Source organism: Mustela lutreola, chromosome 3 (genome assembly GCF_030435805.1).
Source record: "Mustela lutreola isolate mMusLut2 chromosome 3, mMusLut2.pri, whole genome shotgun sequence".
Classification (NCBI taxonomy): Eukaryota; Metazoa; Chordata; class Mammalia; order Carnivora; family Mustelidae; genus Mustela; species Mustela lutreola.
In genome coordinates this window covers 153,056,946-153,078,877 of record NC_081292.1, presented here as the reverse complement: position 1 = coordinate 153,078,877, position 21,932 = coordinate 153,056,946, and the positions used below count along the sequence as shown (strand labels likewise).

The following is a 21,932-nucleotide window of genomic DNA, read 5'->3' as shown; positions in this document are numbered from 1 at the left end:
AATTGTAAAGTATATATAAATTTAGGTTTGGTTTTCTTTACCAGTTTCAACTACTTAAACTAAGTAATTCTTTTATCAGTAATATGGTTCTTTTTTTCTTTTTCTTTCCTTATTTTTTATTTAGGACCCCAAACGTCATTTGGAGGAACATGTGGATGTACTTATGACTTCAAATATTGTCCAGTGTTTAGCAGCTATGTTGGATACTGTTGTATTTAAATAAAACAATGCAAAAAGCTATTGGTGATACTTCCAGCATATATTCCTCTATTGTTCCTAATGCTCAAAATCAAGGGACCTCTGAAGGTGTGTTTGGTTAAATGTAAGACATCTGGCATCATTTGCAGCACTGTAACACCTTCAGTCTCAGTTGTGCAATTACTTCTGTTTCTTTAGTCAGGGTCTTTGCAGATTCCAAAGTTGTATAAGAATACATCAAAGTGGACGAATTTTGTTAAGATCCCATTTAATATTTGAAGAAATCAGTAACACAAATATATTTTGATTGTTGCTTACAAAATAAAATACATTTACAATCTATGTCTCCTGAGGTTTTTTGGCACTGGGTGGAATTGACAGAATAACATTTGACAGTGCTCTCGAAATCTCACACAAAGATACGTTTCTCTTTGCAATTTAAGATCTTATAACACATAAAACATCAATGTGATAACAAAACTTCACAAATGTAAAGTCATTGCCATTAAGGAGTTGCTACACCATTAGTGAGTAACCCCCCCAAAAAAATGTTGACACATTTTATTAAAAGTATCTGTGGCAAATTAATATTGTATAATCAATATCTTAACATATTATACTTTCCAGGGTTTCAGGGGAGTACATTTAAGAAGAAAAAGAGGGCAATGTTAATTCAGACTTTTTTTTTTTTAAAGAGTACATTCTACCAATGTTGAGACTATCTGGGAGTTGCCTGCTGCAAACTCCACTAGACTTTTAGCTAAGACTGCCATTGAAGGTAAATAATCTCTTCAAAACAAATTAAGAAAAGTCACCATAATATGAGTTTAGTATCATGAGCACGTAAGAAATAATTTGTTGTTGTTTTCTCTCCTCTTTCCCAAATTAACTTGAAAGTACTCAGTTTTCTGAGAAAGACAAAAATTTGACTGATGGCAGGTTTTATAGATGACCTTATCCCTCAACCTGTTTCTAACCCGATATACATAAATAACTGCCCCTGTTAATACTCATGGCACAGCACCATTCTGGGTACACCAAAGAGTATGGGAAAACATGAAGGTAGATTTAATTCTTGTTTGTACCCTTTGTGAAAATATGGTAAAAATGTTTGTTTCTAAGGCTTCATTAAAAGAGCGTTTTACTTAGGGGACTTGGAATTTAGACTTAACCCCTACTAGAGGTGGTAGAAATGTGGTAGACCAAATTACTGTCCTATTTGAACAATTCCAGGCTTGTATTGGTTGCCTAATGAACAGTTACCAGAAACTAAAAGTAGAAATGGCTTAAGTTCCCACTGTGTTTCACAGTCTCTTTTTTGGTGGAATAAGAGGTATTCTGAGCATTTGTTTGTCCTATGGCTTTTTCTCTTATATAGTCATAGTATGTTTTATGTAGGACATGTAATATGTATTAATTTAATTGCTGAGATTACAACAGCTAACCTTTTACAATTAAAATGTAAGTGGAAGTTAGAAGTTTTCCTTTTGCCTAATTTAATCTTGTGTGCAGACTTTTTTGGGGTACATGATTTTTCCCTTTACATAAATAGGGTTCTATGATTTATTTCACAGATATTCATTAGAGCTAGTCAAGATTTTTTTCATACAGTATGCCCTTAGAAGAAGGCCTCAATAATCCGGAGGCGCTTCTCAACATTCCATTTGAAATACTTCCTTTTGTTTTTCATTTTATTCTGCTGAAAACATCTCCTGAGGTGGCTTGCACAATACCTGCCTTTTGTTCTTATTTGATCACCTCACCGTCTTGCACTCCCCACAACCAGTACCACTTTCTCCTACTTGGTTCATGTTGGAAACACTCCCAATTTCAAAACCTCACCAGGATCCCTCTTAGCAAAAACCTGCATTTTCTTTTGAGATTTGGAATGGATGAAAATTAGGATGCCCTGAGTCTTGTTGAACACTTTTGTCGTGGAATGTACAGCTATTTTAGCAGCAGTCTGATGGCTCAGGTCCAGTTGGGCATTGAAATGACTTATTTAATCACAAGCTCAATAAGGTGTGTATGTGCTTATGTGCGCATCTTTACCCATCTATTATGCAGCGTTAAAGCAGCGCAAGAACCCAAACTCCTGCTTGCCTCTGATACAGAGATATCCCTGCTTTCCTCTTTGACTAACATGGGGCCACTGAAAGCTCCAACCTCAATATACAGTGTGATCTGCCTGGACCAGGAGCACCTGGCTTTTCTGGGAGCTCATTATATATACACAATCTAGGCCCCCACTCCAGACCTGAATCAAACATCAAGAATCCTGGCATGGTTCATATGCACTTTAAAGTCTGAGAATCCCTGCTGCACACAAGTATGGCTCAAGAGCAGGTGTGCTGATCTTGAGGAAAGTTAGTTTTCCTTTTTAAGCTTATGTAAGTTCAAGATACACCCTGTAATGAGGAATCACTGAATTTAGTACTGATAATCTAAAGTCAGAATGCACATTTATCTCCTATTCCAATTCCTTAAAAACTGAGGAAGGTGCACTCTATTCCTTTCTACATTTTAACATTTCAGTTTTGCATTCTTCATTCTTTAAAAAGTTAATTCAGCATGCCACGAATGAGAACATGAGAACGCCTTCAAGAGCCTTTTTGGCTACTTGCTTAAGGCTCTTGTCCCACAGAGAAAGGGGTGGAAGGTAATCTCAGAAGCTGGGGATAGAGGCGCTCAGAGACAAAGAAGTTAATGGTCGAAGAAAGGAGAAAACAAGAATAGCCAAAGTTGGGCAAAAACCACTCAGGAGAAATGGTGGTAAAAGGTAAAGGGCAGAAAAAACAAGTGTCAAATAGTGTCATAGCTCCTGTCTCCTCCCCTGCACCCGGATGCCTGAACAGCCAAGGCCCTGCTTGTTGATGAAGCTTCATGGTCAGGAGCTGAGATTTGCTCCGGAAAAGAAAAATGGGCCTGGCTGTATTTTTCTCTCAGAAAACTGTCTCTCTCGGCTTCAGTCGGACATCTGGTCACCCACTTGTCCAGCCCGGAGCCGTCGGCGCTGGGCCTGGCTCGTGGCGCCCTGCTGGAGGCCACAGCTGGTGCCCTCTGCAGCCAAGGCGCCGAGCCCGCCTTGGGGATTGGGGGGGACTCAGGCTGGGCTCCGCGCTGACCGTTCGGCCCACTGAGGCAGCGCTCTTTAAAAAGGCGCCCGCCTAGGCGGAAGTCGAGTCTGGTTAACCCCTCTCTGCCCAAGTCTAGGACCCACCCAACGTCCCCAGAGCCGCTCTCCGTCAGGCAGGTGCCGAGCCCCGAGGAGGACTGACCGGGCTGAGGTTCCCGGGCCGTGCCTCTGCCACCAGAAGAGTGTGTGCCCCTGGCGTCTGCGCAGCGCGGCTTTCCCCAAGCTCCCGGAGTCTCCTGGGCGGCGGCTGCCTCTCGGGACAGCCGGGGAGCTGGGCAGCCTCCGCTCAGGCCGCTCGGGGACGTTAGACAATGAACCAGAGCCGGGCGGATGGCCGGGCGCGGGGAGGGCCGCTCAGGCTGCCAGCCGGAGCAGTGCTCGGCGCGGAGCCCGCCCGCCTGTCGGCCAGCCTGCGGGGCCCAACTGAGCTCCCGCCGCGCTCCTCCTCCTCCTCCTTCCCGCGCGGCTCGGCGTCCCGGGGAAAGCCGCGGGAGGGCAGATTGGCGGGTGCCGCCACCGGAAGCAACTTGGGGCGGATAAAGCCTCTGCGCTCTCGGCCCTCTGGTCCAGGGCTGGGTTCCTTCCTCTCCAGAGCCAGAACTGGGAGATTTCTTCCGACATCCCAGGGTCGCTTTGGGCCTCGTGCTATTTATTTGTGCCAACATCCTTTTAAATTGGTTATTTTCTCTGTTCTTCCGCTGATTCTCCCTCATTTTAAACTTACTGGCATTTTTTTTTCCCTCCCATCCAGATTATATAAACGTTGCACACACACGCACACACACACACAGACACACACACGTCTTCGGTATCGATCACTGCGTTGACACCACTTCCACTCTGTCTCCCCAGATCAGCGCTTCCAGCGAACCCATTTGCACGAGGACTCGGCCCTTTCTTTTCCTGGCGAGGCTTTTGAACCTTGTCGCCAAGCCAGTACCTCTGAGAGAAGGAAGTGCAGTGGGACGCGCGGCATGCATGGCGCCTGCCCCCAGTTAGATGCTCTTCAGATAATCGGCAACCAAGCTCGCTGATAAAATATTTAGGAAAGACCTCGTAAACATCACTGCAAATACATTAAGGCACTTCAGCCCGACAGCTTATGATTATTTCAAAACTTAAAAAGGTGATCATGGATTGTTACTGTTTCTGTGCTCAAGCAAGAAAATGAACCTTCCCGAGGTGGGTGGATGGGTGGATGAGTTGCAGCTTTTCGCCCCCACTGCTCTCCCCCCACCCCACTCCCGCTCACTTTCATCGCCGTGGCTCTCGGCAGCAGTGATTTATTTATTTATGTATGTAGTTAAAAAGGTGTGCGTGGTGGGGGGCGGTTCGCGGAGGACACGCAGGACCTGCTCACAAAGGACTGGCTCAGGTGTTATGTGCTTCTGTATTAACTGGAAAAGACAGACTCTGGAACTTTTACAGGGCGAGAAGAGGCCACCGGCTCGCGCTTTGTATACTTTGCACTTGAAATCGTTACATTCAACTGAATATTTGGCTCATTCAGATCCGAAAAGTCTCCTAGCATCATCGAATTCCCTCCTCCGCCCCTCGGCTCGAGAGGAGGGAGGTGGGGGGAAGGTAGGAAAATGTTTAGTAAATTGCACATCTTTGAATCTTCCTAAAGCAGTGGTCACAAAGCTTAAAGGTGACACAACAGTGCTCACGTAAAGCCAACACACATTCCCCATCCCCCAAGCCAACAATAAAATCATCCCCTTCAATTTGCCATGATCGTCGCGACCAGGAGCCAGGTGATTATCCTAATTAATGTCTATCTAATTAAATTACTGTCAGCAGTTAACCAATGGCAGGAGCCGTTTCATCGGCTGCACAAGCAGCAAGATCAAAAGTGAGCCTTTTCTGATTGCTGCATAGTGTCAATTGGCCAATCTCTTCTCCCAGGGAAAAAAAAAAAAGTAAATCAAACCTTTGAGAAGCATTTGCTGGTTGAAGTGCTTTCTGTCTAGTGAGGGGGTCTGTGGATTTCTAGTTTATGATAAATAGGACTTTAAAAACCAGGGACAGGAGGGCGAGTGTTCAGGTTCTAGAGCTATGCAGCTGGAGCACTGCCTTTCTCCTTCTATCATGCTCTCCAAGAAATTTCTCAATGTGAGCAGCAGCTACCCACATTCAGGCGGATCTGAGCTTGTCTTGCACGATCATCCCATTATCTCGACCACTGACAACCTGGAGAGAAGTTCACCTTTGAAAAAAATTACCAGGGGGATGACGAATCAGTCAGATACAGACAATTTTCCTGACTCCAAGGACTCACCAGGGGACGTCCAGAGAAGTAAACTCTCTCCTGTCTTGGACGGGGTCTCTGAGCTTCGTCACAGTTTCGATGGCTCTGCTGCAGATCGCTACCTCCTCTCTCAGTCCAGCCAGCCACAGTCTGCGGCCACTGCTCCCAGTGCCATGTTCCCGTACCCCGGCCAGCACGGACCGGCGCACCCCGCCTTCTCCATCGGCAGTCCCAGCCGCTACATGGCCCACCACCCGGTCATCACCAACGGAGCCTACAACAGCCTCCTGTCCAACTCCTCACCGCAGGGCTACCCCGCGGCCGGCTACCCCTACCCACAGCAGTACAGCCACTCCTACCAAGGAGCCCCGTTCTACCAGTTCTCTTCCACGCAGCCTGGACTGGTACCCGGCAAAGCGCAGGTGTACCTGTGCAACAGGCCCCTCTGGCTGAAATTTCACCGCCACCAAACGGAGATGATCATCACCAAACAGGGAAGGTAATGCTACATTCTTGGCAGTCGCTGCTCCAGGCGCGGCCCGGGGGCAAGTGCGCCGGGTTGTGACTAATCCCGGTAACGATGTTTTGGGGTCGGGAGCGGAGTGGAAGGCGCTCTGGTGCGCCCTGGAGTTGGCTGGTTTTGGAAAAAGGGAAAGTGGAAGGTATAACCGCCGCGGTGGTGTTGGTAAGGGGGTTTCCGCTCTAGAAAGGTGGTCGGAGAACCTGTCAGGGGCCGGAGAAAGGCGAAAGAGAGGGAGAGTCCGGGCCTGCAGCTGGGAAATTGTAGGGACGCATCAACGCCCGGAACCAAGGACAGGTGGAGGTGCGGGTCGCCAACCTCACTCTCCACCTGGGCAGTGACACCTGCCGACTCCCCACTCCAGCTAACCCGCAGATCTCCCCGACTTCATCCTCACATCTTTTCCTCCCCCCACCACCCCTTCTCTAACCCAGCAAACATTCGCTCATCCACGCTGGAAGAACAAGTTTTGCTTTGCTATCTGGCGCCGCGCTTCTTGCATTTAATCTTTAACATTTACGTGTTTTTTTTTTTTTCTCTTGTTTTCTCCCCCCCCTCAATTTAAATAGGCGCATGTTTCCTTTTTTAAGTTTTAACATTTCTGGTCTCGATCCCACGGCTCATTACAATATTTTTGTGGATGTGATTTTGGCGGATCCCAATCACTGGAGGTTTCAAGGAGGCAAATGGGTTCCTTGCGGCAAAGCGGACACCAATGTGCAAGGCAAGTCCTTCCAATTAACACATTTTCCTGACACTTATTTAGGTGAGAATGATTAATTAAAGCCTTTGTGGACTGGCTCGAGAGACTTTTAAAACGATCGGCCAATGACTTCTAAAAGGAAACGAGGGGGATAGGGGGACAGACTGAGCAGCAAGAAGGGGGAGGATTATGCAAAAGCTATTTTAATCATCTCCAGTTAATAGGAAGAAAGCGAGGCCTAAAAAACCCCCAGCTAATGGGCCTCACTGTGGAATAAGGTGTGCGTGTGTGTATGTGTGTGTGTGCGTGTGTCCTACGTGGTGAGGAGTTGGGACTGGGCAGTGCCCAGGGCATAATGTAAACAACATATTTCTTTCTCTAGGAAATCGGGTCTATATGCATCCGGATTCCCCCAACACGGGGGCTCACTGGATGCGCCAAGAAATCTCTTTTGGAAAATTAAAACTTACAAACAACAAAGGAGCTTCAAACAACAATGGGCAGGTCAGTGGCTCAAGCGCTCCTTCCCGCCCCCCCACCCCCACACGTCCCTCGCTAGCATCCAGTCCATTAGTTTAAATCAGCATGAGAAAATGGACATATGTTTCTTTGCTTCATTAACAAGCCTTTTTCAAAAATTTATCTCCACCCTCCTATAAAGTTATTCTTGCCCCCCCCCCCGCCCAATTTCCAAGTTCCCGACCTTCCCAAGAACTGTACAAATACTCGATTGATTTCGAGAAGGAAACCCACAGGATCGGAGGTTGTAAAAATCTTTGTTCCTCCTAAAAGGAGGGCTAGGCGGATCGGGAGGCCCTGACGACCAGGCAGTCGGGTTCGGTTTTCCTCCGGTGCTCCGCTGATCTTTGCTCGGGGAGGAACCAGGGCTGGTCCTGCCCCCGCTAGCCAGTCACCAGGAAGACGAGTCCCGCGGTCAGTTAGCCGGGGCGGCGGGCTCCAGCCAGCCCCGGCACGGCCCGCGGCCCCAGCCCAGCGCACACTGACCGAGCTAACGCGCCGCCCCGCGCTCCCCTTGTCTCTCCGCCGGACAGATGGTGGTTTTACAATCCTTGCACAAGTACCAGCCCCGCCTGCATGTGGTCGAAGTGAACGAGGACGGCACGGAGGACACCAGCCAGCCTGGCCGCGTGCAGACATTCACTTTCCCCGAGACCCAGTTCATCGCCGTCACCGCCTACCAGAACACCGATGTAAGGAGGCCTGGGGGCTGGGCGCGCGGCGGGCGGCTGCGGCTTCACCCCGCACCAGCCCGCAGCCCCGGCCATCCCCGGTTCGGGCACTAACATCAGCAACAGCTGGTTCTGTTGCGCCTTTTAGGAGGAGGGCTAGGGGCCTGCTGGGCACCTTCTCTGAATAGCTTGCCGGTGGGAAAACGGTTCCTATTCGTCTTCATCGCGGGTCACACGGGCCATCTTTGAGGGGCCCAGGATTTCTAGTAGGGTCTCTTTTGGGAATTTTAATTCAGTTCTCAAACTAGAAGAGATTTAAATTTGCTTTCTCCCCCCGCCCCCCTACCCAAGACTCTTTTTTTTTTTTTTTTCTCCTTTGGAGTCCTTCTTCCATTTAGAGAAGAAGCAGATTTTCTCCTGCATTTTATTATTGGCCAGCTTTGGCATTATCTAAAATTAATTAATTAATTAAAGTCTCAGAATTGATGGCTAAAATAAACAAACGTCACTTTTTGGGCGATCAAAAGAACAGACACATTCACATATCTAAAAAGTACAATAAATCGGATTACTGGAAGCTGTGGAGTGAGTTTTTTTAGCACTTGAACCTCTTCAACACTTGCAAGTTCGCCAAAACTTATTTTACTTCTGTTGATTTGACGAGTAGGAGTGACGGTGTTTTTTTTTTTTTAACTTAAATGGAAGTATAAAAAATGAAAATATGCATTTATTTTAAATTAAAGCTGATTTAAAGATACAGTTATGGGTTCTTGAGGTTGTGAATCAGAAGTGACCAACTTTTGAAAAATGTGGTGAAACACTTAAAATAGGCAACATTTGGTGATGAATTCAAAGTGCCCCTTAAAGATTTGTCTTTTTGTAACAAGTATTTTTAAGATGTGCATGTGAGCTGACCTAGAACACTTGGGAGAGCTAATTGAAAGCAATCCTTTAGTGTTGGGCATCATTAATTTAAACATGTTCCTCATAACTTTCATGAAACATTCTCTTTTTTCCCTTTCTATTCATTCCCTCCAATTTTTCCCTTGCTCCCTAATGAAATTGTGGGCCATAGACCCCTGTAAAAAGTGGTGATGCATTCATAAACACCTAATCCACCTACACAGAAGGTGAGACCATATTAATCTTTTTTTTTTTTTTTTTTTTGGTCTTTTCTAGATCACACAATTGAAAATAGATCACAACCCCTTTGCAAAAGGATTTCGGGATAATTATGACACGTAAGTAGTTTTGCACCTTCCTTCTCAAATAGTTGTGGAATTGGGCTTTAGGTCAAAGGTGTATTGTTCTGTACAAGGCTGTTGGAAGCTCAAGTGTGCGGAAGACAAATCTGTTTCCAAGGTCTTCCCTTGCCTTTTTGTGGGCTCCCTTTCTTTCTGGTGACTTTCTGACTTGGTGTTTTTGTGGTTTGGGTCAAAGATTTCCTCCACTTATTTTTATCTTTCTTATGAATTACAAAGTTGTTGGCGGGCCTCTGGGACTGGCTGACTGGTGAAGCTGCCCCGGTTCCTGGGTGCGGGAGCTGTATGTGTCGCTGCAGATGCTCAGCTCAGATTGTCTGTGTCTGAAACCGCCGGATTCTGCCGGAAAGTGCATGTGGCTCTGGCAGTTGTTATATTCTCCTTGGCATATGTGACTTTTATTTACCCATTTCCAAGTTTTGTGTAATAGCTTTTCCTGTGCAAGTTTACTATGGACTGAATAAAAATGTGCACCCACCATAGGCAAGGGCATGAGCAGAGCCGTTGTTACAATTATTTCAGGCTTTGGGAAGGACCCAGGTGCTGTTGCTGTGTATTATTTATAAGCTTCAAAAGAAAAATATTTCCTTTTATCTTTTGCATCTAGGCGTGTTTTAATTAAATGTGTTGGTACCCTTTTCTCCAGGCTTCCCTAACTTGTGTCTTTTCTATCAAAATGATGTTCTCTGGGGGACAGCAGAAGATATAAACTTAGTGCTTGTTCTCAGTGCTTGTTCTAGCATTCTTGCTCAGAGTTCAGATATAGTGCCCAAGAGTTCAGATAGTGTTATATAGCAAAATCTAAATCTGGATTGTCGGAATCTCCCCACTTTTATTCTGACCATAAAAGGGAAGGGTACATGAATTTTAATATCATGGCTTGCATGAAGTGTCCGGACTAGAGCTACAAAGTCGAAGTTGTCTTTAACCAGAAATAGATTAATTTTGTGGGGAAATAGACAAGTGGCTGTTTCTATTCCGTCTCCAGGAAGATAACAAACTTCCCTCCTGATATTTTTTATGAAAAACTAAAAAGAGTCATTGATATTTCCTCGTATAACTGTCAGGTGCCTCCCTTAAAAGTAGTTTTGAGGAAGCAAGGCTCATCGAGATGATTCCCCAGAATAAAAACTCAGCTATTCTAGTCCTCACAGTCTAAAAATGTGGACCCGGCACTGTGGGAAGTGTGTGGCCCAGGAGGCCAGAGATACTGGTCTCTGTACTAGGGGGTCTTGTAGGTTTTGAGCTTTTAATTCTGTTGTGAACATCTGTTCCAAAGCATTTTATTTTGCACAGATCAATTCGGTAATCCCAAGTGGGTTGGGACCTGGATGGGCATCTAAACTGTATCTTTTGCAGGCTTTTTTTTTTTTTTTTTTTTCCTTTTTAAAATATTGTGGTAAACAGAGAAGATATTTGCACCTTGCTGGTTATGTTCCCTTCCTGCCTCCCTCTACTTATCTGAAGCTGGAATTAAATTTCAGGAGGGAAATTTTGTGTGGTAAGCAGAATGGCCCTGCATCACCCTCACCCACCCTTCTCTGGCTGACTTCTGTAGGAAAAGTCGCTTCTTTTTGATTCTTAAACTGTGTATTTTCCATAAAGTTTCCTTATCTATACAAATGGAGACTTTAGTTTTTAGGGGACAGGGGAGAGCAGAATGGCTGATGCCACCCACCCTTTGCCCTTTTATGCTGATACGTTGAGCATGGATCCCTTGGAGAAACAGGGTGAGCCATAAGTTCAGGGAAACTAGAAGGTTGCTTGGCCATTCACCAGGGAATCTCTTCCCCCAAGGATTAAGGTCTGACAATACTGAGGCTCTCTCTCAAAACAGTGTGTTGATTAAAGATTAAAACATTTATGTGTGAGCTAAATAAAAAGGGAGGCATGTGTCTATGTGTAGGAGAAAACACTTCTACCAATCTTGATCCAATATCTGGTTCTTTCTCAACTCTAATGGGATTTTCTAGGCCCAAGGCCTAGATCAATCTTCATTTCACCTACAGTGATTCCCAGTAACACAGTTACTGTTTGTGGGCAAGTTATTTAGCTTCCCTGTGCCTCAGTTTTCTCCTCTGTAAGGTGGGATAATAATGCTACATAACAGGGAGGATTGTTGTGACGGTTAACGGAATTACTATCTGTAGTCCTAGACAACAGTGCATGGCACAGAGTCAAGTTGTGTAAGGGTTAGCTATTATTGGTGGGAGAGTGCTTGGAGGAGCTTGATAATCACTGTGAGTTTGTCCCAAAGGTGTTTTTTGTTTGTTCGTTCCGTTTTGCTTTTTGTCTTTTTTAAATTTTAATTTTTATTTACTTACTATTATTATTATTATTTATCAGTAATGGTTCAAAAGCTAGGACAAGGTCAGCATACAGAACCCTTTTTCTTGGAGCCCCTGGCTGGCGCAGTCAGTAGAGCATGCGACTCTTGATCTTGGGTTCCACTCTTGACTCTTGATCTCATGTGGTCAGTTCAAGCCCCATGTTGGGCATAAAACTTACTTTACAAAAAAAAAAAAAAAAGTATATATACTTTTTCTTTGTAAAAGAATTTTATTGACTGATGACTTCATTTCCAAGTAGTAATTCTTGTTATTATTGGTAGAGGTGGGGGTTAAAGGATCACACGGGGGAAACAATGGACAGTAAATACTGTGGAGGCTCCCAGCAGCAGTCCTCAAGTCTCAGAAGACTGGTGAAGCCCAGTCTTTGATGATTACTACCTGGATAGCCTACGTGTCTATCAAATGGAAGAAAGTGTTCTTCACAGAGTGGAGAAATGGGTATCTTGTTTAGAAATATTGCCCAGAAACTCTCACTGCAGAGAAAAGGCCCACTGAGCAAATAACACCGTAGTCCCTGGGTAAATCTGCCCTAATGTTCCTACAGACATCGGAGAAGTGGGATGCGACTCCCCTGCTGTGCTCTGCTCTCTGATCCCCTGTACAGCTGGCGAGAGAGAGGGGACAGGCAAGCCTTCCTCTTGATCTGTGCTTTGCCTAGCTCCCTGAGTAGACCATTCGACCTCTTTCCAATTGCACGATTTATTTTATTTGGGGGAGAACGTCGGTCTGTGACCTTTGTCCGTCTCCACCCTGGACCGCAAGTTACAGATGGAGATTGTGGGGGTGGGTGAAAAGTGGAGGTGGCCTTCCCTTTGCCTCCCGAGGGGACCTCTCTGCCACCCCTCGGTTCTCTCTCTCTCTCCTTCCCTCGCAGGATCTACACTGGCTGCGACATGGACCGCCTGACCCCCTCGCCCAACGATTCCCCGCGCTCGCAGATCGTGCCCGGGGCCCGTTACGCTATGGCCGGCTCTTTCCTGCAGGACCAGTTCGTGAGCAACTACGCCAAGGCCCGCTTCCACCCGGGTGCGGGCGCGGGCCCCGGGCCGGGCACGGACCGCAGTGTGCCCCACACCAACGGGCTGCTGTCGCCGCAGCAGGCCGAGGACCCGGGCGCGCCGTCGCCGCAGCGCTGGTTTGTGACCCCGGCCAACAACCGGCTGGACTTCGCCGCCTCGGCCTACGACACAGCCACGGACTTCGCGGGCAACGCGGCCACGCTGCTCTCCTACGCGGCGGCGGGCGTGAAGGCGCTGCCGCTGCAGGCGGCGGGCTGCACCGGCCGCCCGCTCGGCTACTACGCCGACCCGTCGGGCTGGGGCGCGCGCAGCCCCCCGCAGTACTGCGGCGCCAAGTCGGGCTCGGTGCTGCCCTGCTGGCCCAACAGCGCTGCGGCCGCCGCGCGCATGGCGGGCGCCAACCCCTATCTGGGCGAGGAGGCCGAGGGCCTGGCCGCCGAGCGCTCGCCGCTACCGCCCGGCGCCGCCGAGGACGCCAAGCCCAAGGACCTGTCCGACTCCAGCTGGATCGAGACACCCTCCTCCATCAAGTCCATCGACTCGAGCGACTCGGGGATTTACGAGCAGGCCAAGCGGAGGCGGATCTCCCCCGCCGACACGCCTGTGTCCGAGAGCTCGTCGCCGCTCAAGAGCGAGGTGCTGGCCCAGCGGGACTGCGAGAAGAACTGCGCCAAGGACATAGGCGGCTACTACGGCTTCTACTCGCACAGCTAGGCCGGCCCTGCCCGCCCGGCCCCGCGCCCCGCCGCCGCCCGGCCCCCCAGCCAGCCCCTCGCAGCTCTCCCCAGCTCTTCCTCCCCACGGCCCACCTCGCGCTCCCCCTCATGTCACTTGGCCCTCGAATACCGTCTGCGACGAATAAGTACAGGTCTCCGAGTTTGATTTTAACCTTTTTTTGCACAGCAGTTTCTGCAGTTAGCTCACCGACCTTCAACTTTGCTGTAAACCTTTCGGTTTTCCTCCTTACTCTCCTTCTGTGAAGTTACACTCCTGACAAGCCTCCTCCCTCTCGTCTTTTTCTCACCCTCTCCTTCTCTTTCTTGTAATGAAACTCTTCACCTTTAGGAGACCTGGGCAGTCCTGTCAGGCATCAGCGATTCCGACCCTCCAAGTCTCGGCCTCCCCATTAACCGTAGGATGTTGACTCTAGAACCTGGACCCACCCAGCGCGTCCTTTCTTATCCCCGAGTGGATGGATGGATGGATGGTAGGGATGTTAATAATTTCAGTGGAACAAAGCCTGTGAAATGACTGTATATAGTGTTAATTTATTGTAACGAATGGCTAGTTTTTATTTTCATCGTCAAGGCACAAAACCAGTTCACCGCTTAACCTTTCCATTCTTTTCCTTTCTTTGCCATTTTCTCCACCCCCTCTCCACTTTAAAAAATTGCCTTGTGAGATAATTAACAATATTCTAAGAGGCTCTGGAAACGTGAAATACTTGATAGATAATGATGGGTTTCTCACTTCTCCTCAATCCGTTGCATGAAATAATTACTCTGTGCCTAATGCACATAAATAGCTAAGGAGAATCGGACCGAACACCTGTAAAGGATAGGTGTCCGCTCATAGGCAAGTCCATTAAGTGGCATGATGCCTGCAAAGCAAAGTTAACTGGAGTTGTATGTCCCCCCCCCCCCCCATAGAGTAGCTCGACATCAGCAATATTATTTTGCCTTATTTGTTTTTCCCCAAAGTGCCAAATCCATTACTGGTCTGTGCAGGTGCCAAATATGCTGACAAACTGTTTCTGAATATCTTTTCAGTCCCCCCCACCTTTATATGCTGTAAATCTTTGTAATGAATATTCTACTAATGATATAGATGACTGAATTGTTGGTAACTATAGTGTAGTCTAGTGAAGATAAATTGTGTGAGTTGTATATTTTACTGCATTTTAGTTTTGAAAATGATTTCCCTGCCACCTAGAAACAGCTGAAATTTGACTTCCTTGGGAAAACACTAGCATTAATGCAAGTAAGACTGGTTTTTCCCCCCCTCTAAGTCTTGTTATATTTGATAAGGAGCATTAATCCCCCTGGAAATAGATTAGTAGGATTTCTAATGTTGTGTAGCAAACCTATACTTTTATTTGTATTTTAAAATTAATGTGAAATATGCATCATACACAATATTCAATCTAGATTCCAGTCCATGGGGGGATTTTTCCTAATAGGAATTCAGGGTCTAAACGTGTGTATATTTTGGCTCTTCTGTAAATCTAATGTTGTGATTTTTATATTTGTTTCGTTTTGTCTGTGAACTGAATAATTTATACAAGTACACACTCCATTGAGAAACGTTTTGTTTTTTGCTCGTTTGTATCGTCTGTGTATAACAAGTAAATAAATCTGGTAAAACGCTATGGTGTTTGAAAGCAGTTTACAGTTTGAAAATAATTTATTATAGGTGATTACTTTTAAGGGTTAAGGAAGTATAGCCCGACCCCACTTGAATATGGGGCAGTCTGTGTAATGGCAATCAGGTCCCATTTCCCACTTGAATTCGTTTTATAGCACTGCCAGTGATTACTTTCTCCTTCTTATTTACAAGTAACTTAGTTCCCTAGGAGTCAAGTTTCACTTTGTTGCACTCTTTTCTTTTTCCAGGAAAATGTAGGCAGTTCCTCATCATAGCTATCTTTCTCTGAAGTAGGAAATAATGCGAGCAGGAAAAGGAGGGTCTTAAATAAGGAGTTAAGAATTTCTTTAAATTTCACAGGCGGGAGGCTTTGGGCAGAAGAGTAGGATGTAACTGAAATGCGTGTCAGAATAGGCTGTTGACCACAGCTTTAGGCAGATGTCGAAGGAAAATCCCGGTCTGTAAATACGAGGCCTTGGAGATGCGTGGCGACTCTGTACATGCAAACACGGAATGGCCTGCATTTCTTGAGCGGGATGTTTCAGGGGGATTGGGCGGGGTTGGAGTGGGGTAAGGAATCAGAGAACAAACTCGGGACGGTCGGTATTTAAGCTTGGAGCTTAAAACTTGCTTTGGGAGGTTATCTGGGGGTTACCACTCCATCTCCTCTATGGCGGAATTCCTGTGCCAGTCCTGCCCAGGCCAGATTCCCATTCCTTGAGAACAAATGCAGAAATGTGGATATCCCAGCCGGGGGCGGGTGGGGGAGGTCGCTGCGTCTTAGTCGAGGAGTCCGCCGAGCTCTGACTTTATCTCGCGGAGAAGTGGTTTTTGTACTTTTGTCTCCAGAGAAAGGAGATCCAGGAAAGAGGCGGAAAATGGTTCAACATTCTTGCTTAGTGTGGGTCAGTTTCAGGTTATGGGACTAAATGTAGCACCACCTCGAGATTGTCCTGTAACCCCTTTGCAATTTGAGAGATGCAAAGTGGCTTCAAAGTTCCAATTAAAATAAAAATTCAGAGAGGGGTATGGGGGGTGGGGGACAAAACCGATTTGTTGTTTCTGGACAATTTCGCCACTAGACGGCGTTCCGCGGAGTTTTGTCTGCCACACAGAAAGGCGATGGCTGATTTTCCTTTGTGTTTCTTTCACCCTTCCCACACCTAAGACCCGAACGAGGGGACGAAAAGTACAAAACACGGTGCCTGTGTAGCCAGAGAAGTTGAGCAGTGTTTTCGTGTAGTGTCCCCCCACTGGGTCTACGCTCCCGCGAGCCGGCCGCCCGGCGCGGCCGGGGAGGAGGCGCACGTGCGGTCCCGAGGGCGCCGGGGGCGCCGAGGCCCGAGGGCGCGGGGTGCGGGGGCCGCGCTCCGCCCGCCGCCCTCGGGCCACAGGCCCCGCGAGCAAACGAGCTGCTGTCGTGTGCGGAAACGCAGCTCTCAGCAGCCGAGGATAGATTTCACAGGAACGTAGTGCCTTGTACCGAAAGACGCACTTTAGCTGCTATTAGGAAGTACTTTAAAAAATTGGGGAGGTCGTTTCCCTTGCAGCTCTGCCACCATCTCCACCATCTGCTGTGTGGACTGAGTCAGCGTGAGGTAAATTTGCAGCTCCGCGCTCCTCTCGGAGGCAGTGTGCTTTCCCCTTTCAAGCATGATCATTTCTGCTCGCTTTCAGTGTCTTGGGTGTCTGGTGAAGGGACCCTGTCGCCGCGTCTGAGAAGCTGCTGCTGTTCCAAGGGAATCGAGTTTGGGTTTGGGAGGGCCTGTGGGCACCCAAGTTCGCGGCCCGGGTTCGATTTCGAGTTGCCTTCTCCTCTCCGCGAGGGTAGGGGTCAGGCGAGGACGCGGTCTTCCCCGCAACCTGCAGTTAGGCTCAGCTTTCAAAAGTGTGTTTTCAACAGTGTCTTTTCTAAAAGAGACGGGAAGAAAAAAGGCGAGCGTGCGGCGAGCCCTGCATTCTGGCTCACGCCTTCCCGCCACTCGCCCTCCGCGCCATCTTAACTCACTTGCAAGCACCCGCTCGGGGCTGAGTGCGGCCGCCGGCCCGCGCTGCTCCAGCCAGGGGTGCTGGGCCCTCGGTTCCTAACCTTCGAGGCGGACGTCCTGGGTCTGTGTCAAGCAGAGGCGGAGCCAGGGCGCGTTGCGGCGGCGGGCGGCGGGTCTGTGCTGCTCCCGCGGCCGAGGCCGCACTTGCCCTGGGCCTAGCGCCGTCCGTCCGGGCGCCCTCGAGCCCAGATCGGTGGGGCTGCGCGCCTGCAGGGGCTGGGCGGGGAGCGGGGCGCTGCGGGAGGCCTGCTCCCCGACGTGCAGCCTGCGCCGAGGCTCCCCGCGCCGCCGGTGGCCGTGCTCGGGCTGTCCTGGGCCAGTCCAGACGGGGATGCGGGGCGCGGGGCTAGACTGGCAACCCGGGCCCACCTGCAGGCCCGGAGTCCAGGAGACTCTCTCTGCGTTCTCGGAGTCCGGTCCAGCAGGACCGAGACCTTGGCTGTGCCTGAGGGCGCCCTTTCCAGTCTGTAGCTCCTCGAGAGAGCCACGCCAAGGGACCCTCTAGGATTTAGGACCTGATGGCCTTTTAGGCCTAGCAGAAGCTTACTCGTGAGTTTGCTTGCAAAGCCAGGTTGTTTCTGCCTCTTTAGGACTGACTGACATCACCCGAGCTCTTATAATGTAGTAATTTAGATTATACAGAAAACTTTCTGAAACCTCTTATCTCCTGAATTTGTATTTTCTTACAAATCCTACTGCTAAAACTCTTTGACCCACCATTCTGGCGATGTTAAGTATTTATCTTTTTAGCATTGAAACTTTCAAGGATGTTCTACTTTCTCTTGGGGGTGCAGGCAAGGAACAAAAGCCTTGTTGCATAGAGACCATTTATACTCCAGCAGAACTTCAAACTCTCTATAGCAATATTTGGGCAACGTGTTTGTGTTCGTGAGTGGTTTTATAAAACGTTTGGCCTGTATTCAGGTGCAGCACCTTTTCTGTGTGTGTATTAGTTATATTACCGTGTAGGCTTTTTACCCCGGGGGATAGGAAAAAAGTAGAATTTGTGATCCTGAGTGAAAACAAACCGATCTAGATTTCCCAAAGGAAAAGCAGCTATTATTTGGACAAACTTAGGAAGAAGTCAGCATCTTTTTTTTTTTTTTTTTAAGATTTTATTTTTAAGTAGCCTCTATATCCATCCTGGGGCTCAAACTTACAACCCAGAGATGAAATCTCATGCTTCACTGACCCAGCAAGCCAGGGGCCAAAGAAGTCAGCACCTTTAAAGACCAGTGATAAGCATTCAACTTAAAAAATACTTAATTTACTCTGGTATGTGGGCAGTTACTCCGCTAATTTTAATATCTGAAAGAATAAATTTATAGTGTAATAGCGATAAAACCAGGCTTTTAAAAGCTGAGACTTTTAAAGCAAGTTGAGTCATATGATTCATCGAAGTTACAATCTGAGTGCAAGATTTACATTTGGGCAGTCAGATTTTCTTTTGCCAGAATAAGAAAATAAGACAAACTAGGCAAGATTTCAGGCATTGAATTATACTTGGTTTAATTCAGTGGCCTTGAGATTTGTGGGGCTTCCTGGTTCCTTCTTCAGCTTGTAAGTTAGGTTGCAACATATTTAAAAATATATTCACTTGAAAGAAAACCCCACTGCTTTCACAATAAAGTAAACTTGATGGTGTACAAGTCATTGGTCTCATCTGAGCTGATTATATCTGCCTTGCATGTGTTTTACACCCACAGTATGGTTTGCAGCGGTGTACAAGGCATGGCGTGAAAATTTTGATTTGAAAAGTTCCATTAAAGCAATGAAAAAAACCATGGCTTAATAGACCTTCTAGTGATAGCTCCCCCTCTTACTATGCTAACTCTGAAATAAATATGTAATCTAGTGTTAGGAACATAGCATTTAGAAGACCCTTGCTGGTAATATTTAATTTAATAAACATACTAACTGTGACATTATTAATGCAATGAAGCTTGTACCACAAGCTGATTCTTTCAGGTTGTTTGACCTATTACTTATCACTAAATTCCTTAAAACATATCCTGTGATTTATAACTTGAATTTTATATTAATATTATTTTGGATTTCAGCTCTTGAAAAATATCTGCATGATGGCACTCATTTTATATACAAATCATTTTATACTTGGGTATCTTAACATATCTTTTATGAGGAGGAAGAGGGAATTTAGGAGGGGAGAGTGTCTCTAGGGATATGCCTCTGGTGATTTTAGCCAATACAGTTATTTTGTTCCAATACTAGCAAGAAAAAACAAAAAAGAATCTAAGATTATGTTTTGGGGTAAGGGTTATACTGATTTCGTATATATTGGTAGTACATATGTTTTATCATATATACATGTATAGATGTGATCATACTAAGTTTTAAGAGATGGCAAATTAATTAAACCTCTGGTTGAAAAATGCAACAAAACATATCTTGCTTCTGTTAAGTTTGGTGCTTATACTGGATTTATTTAGGTTTCAGTTTAGTACATATCTTCACGTTAGCAAAAGTGTACTGTATGGGAAAAAGCCTTTTCCTTACAATCTTAGGTTCCTAAAAAAGAAAAAGTCAACAATGTTGTTCTTAAACCACAGGATCTTCCTAGCTCACATTTCAACTTTCAAGATGTATTTGTCTTTTATTTTGTCATTCCTAGTAGGAAAGGGAAGGCATTTTTCAATCTTAGGATAATTCAGAAGCAATTTTTTGGTTCTCAGTTAATTCAGTTTCATCTTAAAAGTTCAAATTTAGCAAAGCACATGTTCCCTTGTTCATGCCAAGTGTGATAAAAACTAGTCGAAAAATAAAACCATTGCAAACAAGTAGAGCACTGCACTTCACTGCATACTATACAGGCCACATCATTTCTAGGTCTGATGTCACTGCCTGCTGGGCTGCCATTTGTAGGAACAAGTAAGGCTGCCTGTGAAAGTTGATAGAAGGCACGACCAATTCAGATATGTATGCTTAAATTGTGTGTGTGTTTGAAATGTCCTCTTTGAATAGTGATATGCATCCCCGTGAACATTCAGACATTTGCTCTCTTCTATTAATGAAAGATTATTCTGTTTAGTCCCAGAGGTGGTTTTCTCCCTCTGCCTTAGGAGATAGCTTCTTTGATTGTATCTAAAACGTGAAAGAGCAACGTCATCTCTCCCCTTTTGTAATATAGTCAAAATTATGGACTACTTCGTGGAATTATAACGTTCTTAATAGTTTCATCTTTGTATTTATAGTATTAAGCTATCACATTTATATTTTTAAACCCTAACATCCTTGAGCTGCAGTTAGTAAAATACACAGACACATTATGTAGACTCAGTTCAGGTCATCTGCAACCAACAATGACATTTTATGAGAACTTTTCAGTTATCATAGTGATTTCTATTTTGAATGGCTTGCTCAAGTGGAAATTTACTAAAGGCCAAAGCATTATTTCCAATTAAAAATGTCTCAAAGGTGGCTAGTACTTTTATAACCTGATGTGCTTTTTTATCAAAAATTTTTAATTTTACCGAATAATAGCAATGTTTACTACTCAGCACCTTCGTTTGAAAGGCTATGATGAGGAATTATTCGTTCCACAGTTTACTTACCGTTGAATGCTATATATTTTGTTCAAATAAAATCTTTTTTTCTACCTCTGTCTTAATTTGTGATATATATATATATATATATATATATTTAAATTGACTGCGTTCTAAATAATCCTTAGAGCTCACTCACCTTTGGGATTCACTCTTTTAATTTATGCTCACATTTGCTTTGTTCCTGTGGAGAAAGTCAACGAAACATACTGACTTCCTCCTCAACAAATTTGTTCTTCCCTCCTCCAACTCTGCTGTCTTTCTGACACTCATTTTGCCCTTGTTGACTCTCTTGCCAACAACTTTTTTTTAACCTCCTCTTTTTTTTTCTCACGCTACCATGCTGAACCTGAATCTTTATAAAATCTATGCCTGATTCATCAGTTTGTTTATTTCAGGTCAGAATTTTTATGCTTTCCCCAAAAGCAATTGTACAATTTTCAGGACAAACGTCAGATACAGTATGTCTTCTTATTTAGCCTTTCCCACATTGTTTTTTAAGATTTGTGCTTTTCCCCCCCCTATATACTTGTATAATCACTTCATCTCTCAATATTCACTTATCTTTTTTTTTTTTTTTTGTATTTGTGAAAGGACAAATTAATATTGTTGTCTCTTACTGGTGTTTCTGTGTTCTTCTTTACCCCTAACATTTTTAGCTCTGGGAGGCACTCACTTCATTCATTTACCCCTGATCTCTTTTGTACTTAGGACCCATCTTTCAATGCTTTCTTTGATCCTTTTCAGTTCAGCTTCCTCATTTGCACAGACATTAAAATCTTTCTTATTATATTTGTCAGTGTGCTCTTGACTGAATGTAATGGCCTTATTACAGACTGATCTTCATTCTCTTAGCTTTTTAAAATCATAATTAGCCCTTGGGGTGATTCAGAATCACTGATTCTGCAACTCCTTCACTTTCCCTTCCTTCTTCCAGTTTTTCATGGGTCTCTCTGTTTGCTGGCTTATTTATTTTTGCATTTATAGGTTTCTATAGGATTCTTTGCCCAGTGCATGTCCTCCTACATTTCTCCTAAGAAAAATTTGCTCTATGTGTGTTAGGGAAGAATGAGGTGGGAGAAAGAACTTGTATTAGTTTTCTTAACATATATCTTCCACCCATTGCCTAGTAACCTTTACCTATATGATGGTTTCTTATTTTTTGTAGCCTGGTGTATTTCAGTTGACATTCCGAATTTTTCTATTACCCTTCTTTGAACTTTCTGATACCGATTCATGTTCTCCTTGCCCTTAACTTTAGCATGATGAAGACTAAAATGAATTTTTAAAAAGTGAATTTTTCTTAGTTAATATTTAATTAACTTAA

The 21,932-nt window shown here is 45.6% G+C and overlaps 2 protein-coding genes across 2 annotated transcripts in view; both read left to right on the top strand.

Moving 5' to 3' along the window:
* The window catches only part of PSMD14 (proteasome 26S subunit, non-ATPase 14), a 109,781-nt gene extending 109,241 nt beyond the window's left edge, over positions 1-540 (top strand). Inside the window, exon 12 of the mRNA XM_059167184.1 lies at positions 125-540. Coding sequence (XP_059023167.1) covers positions 125-223 — 99 coding nt within the window. The 3' untranslated portion in view covers positions 224-540. The remainder of the gene's footprint in view (positions 1-124) is intronic.
* Positions 541-5,200: 4,660 nt separating this feature from the next.
* On the top strand, positions 5,201-13,465 carry TBR1 (T-box brain transcription factor 1). Its single transcript, XM_059167183.1, has 6 exons — positions 5,201-6,084; positions 6,675-6,829; positions 7,191-7,312; positions 7,861-8,019; positions 9,178-9,239; positions 12,486-13,465. The coding sequence occupies exons 1-6, from the start codon at positions 5,393-5,395 to the stop codon at positions 13,342-13,344; spliced, it is 2,049 nt and encodes a 682-aa protein (XP_059023166.1). The 5' UTR covers positions 5,201-5,392; the 3' UTR covers positions 13,345-13,465.
* Positions 13,466-21,932: the final 8,467 nt, after the last annotated feature.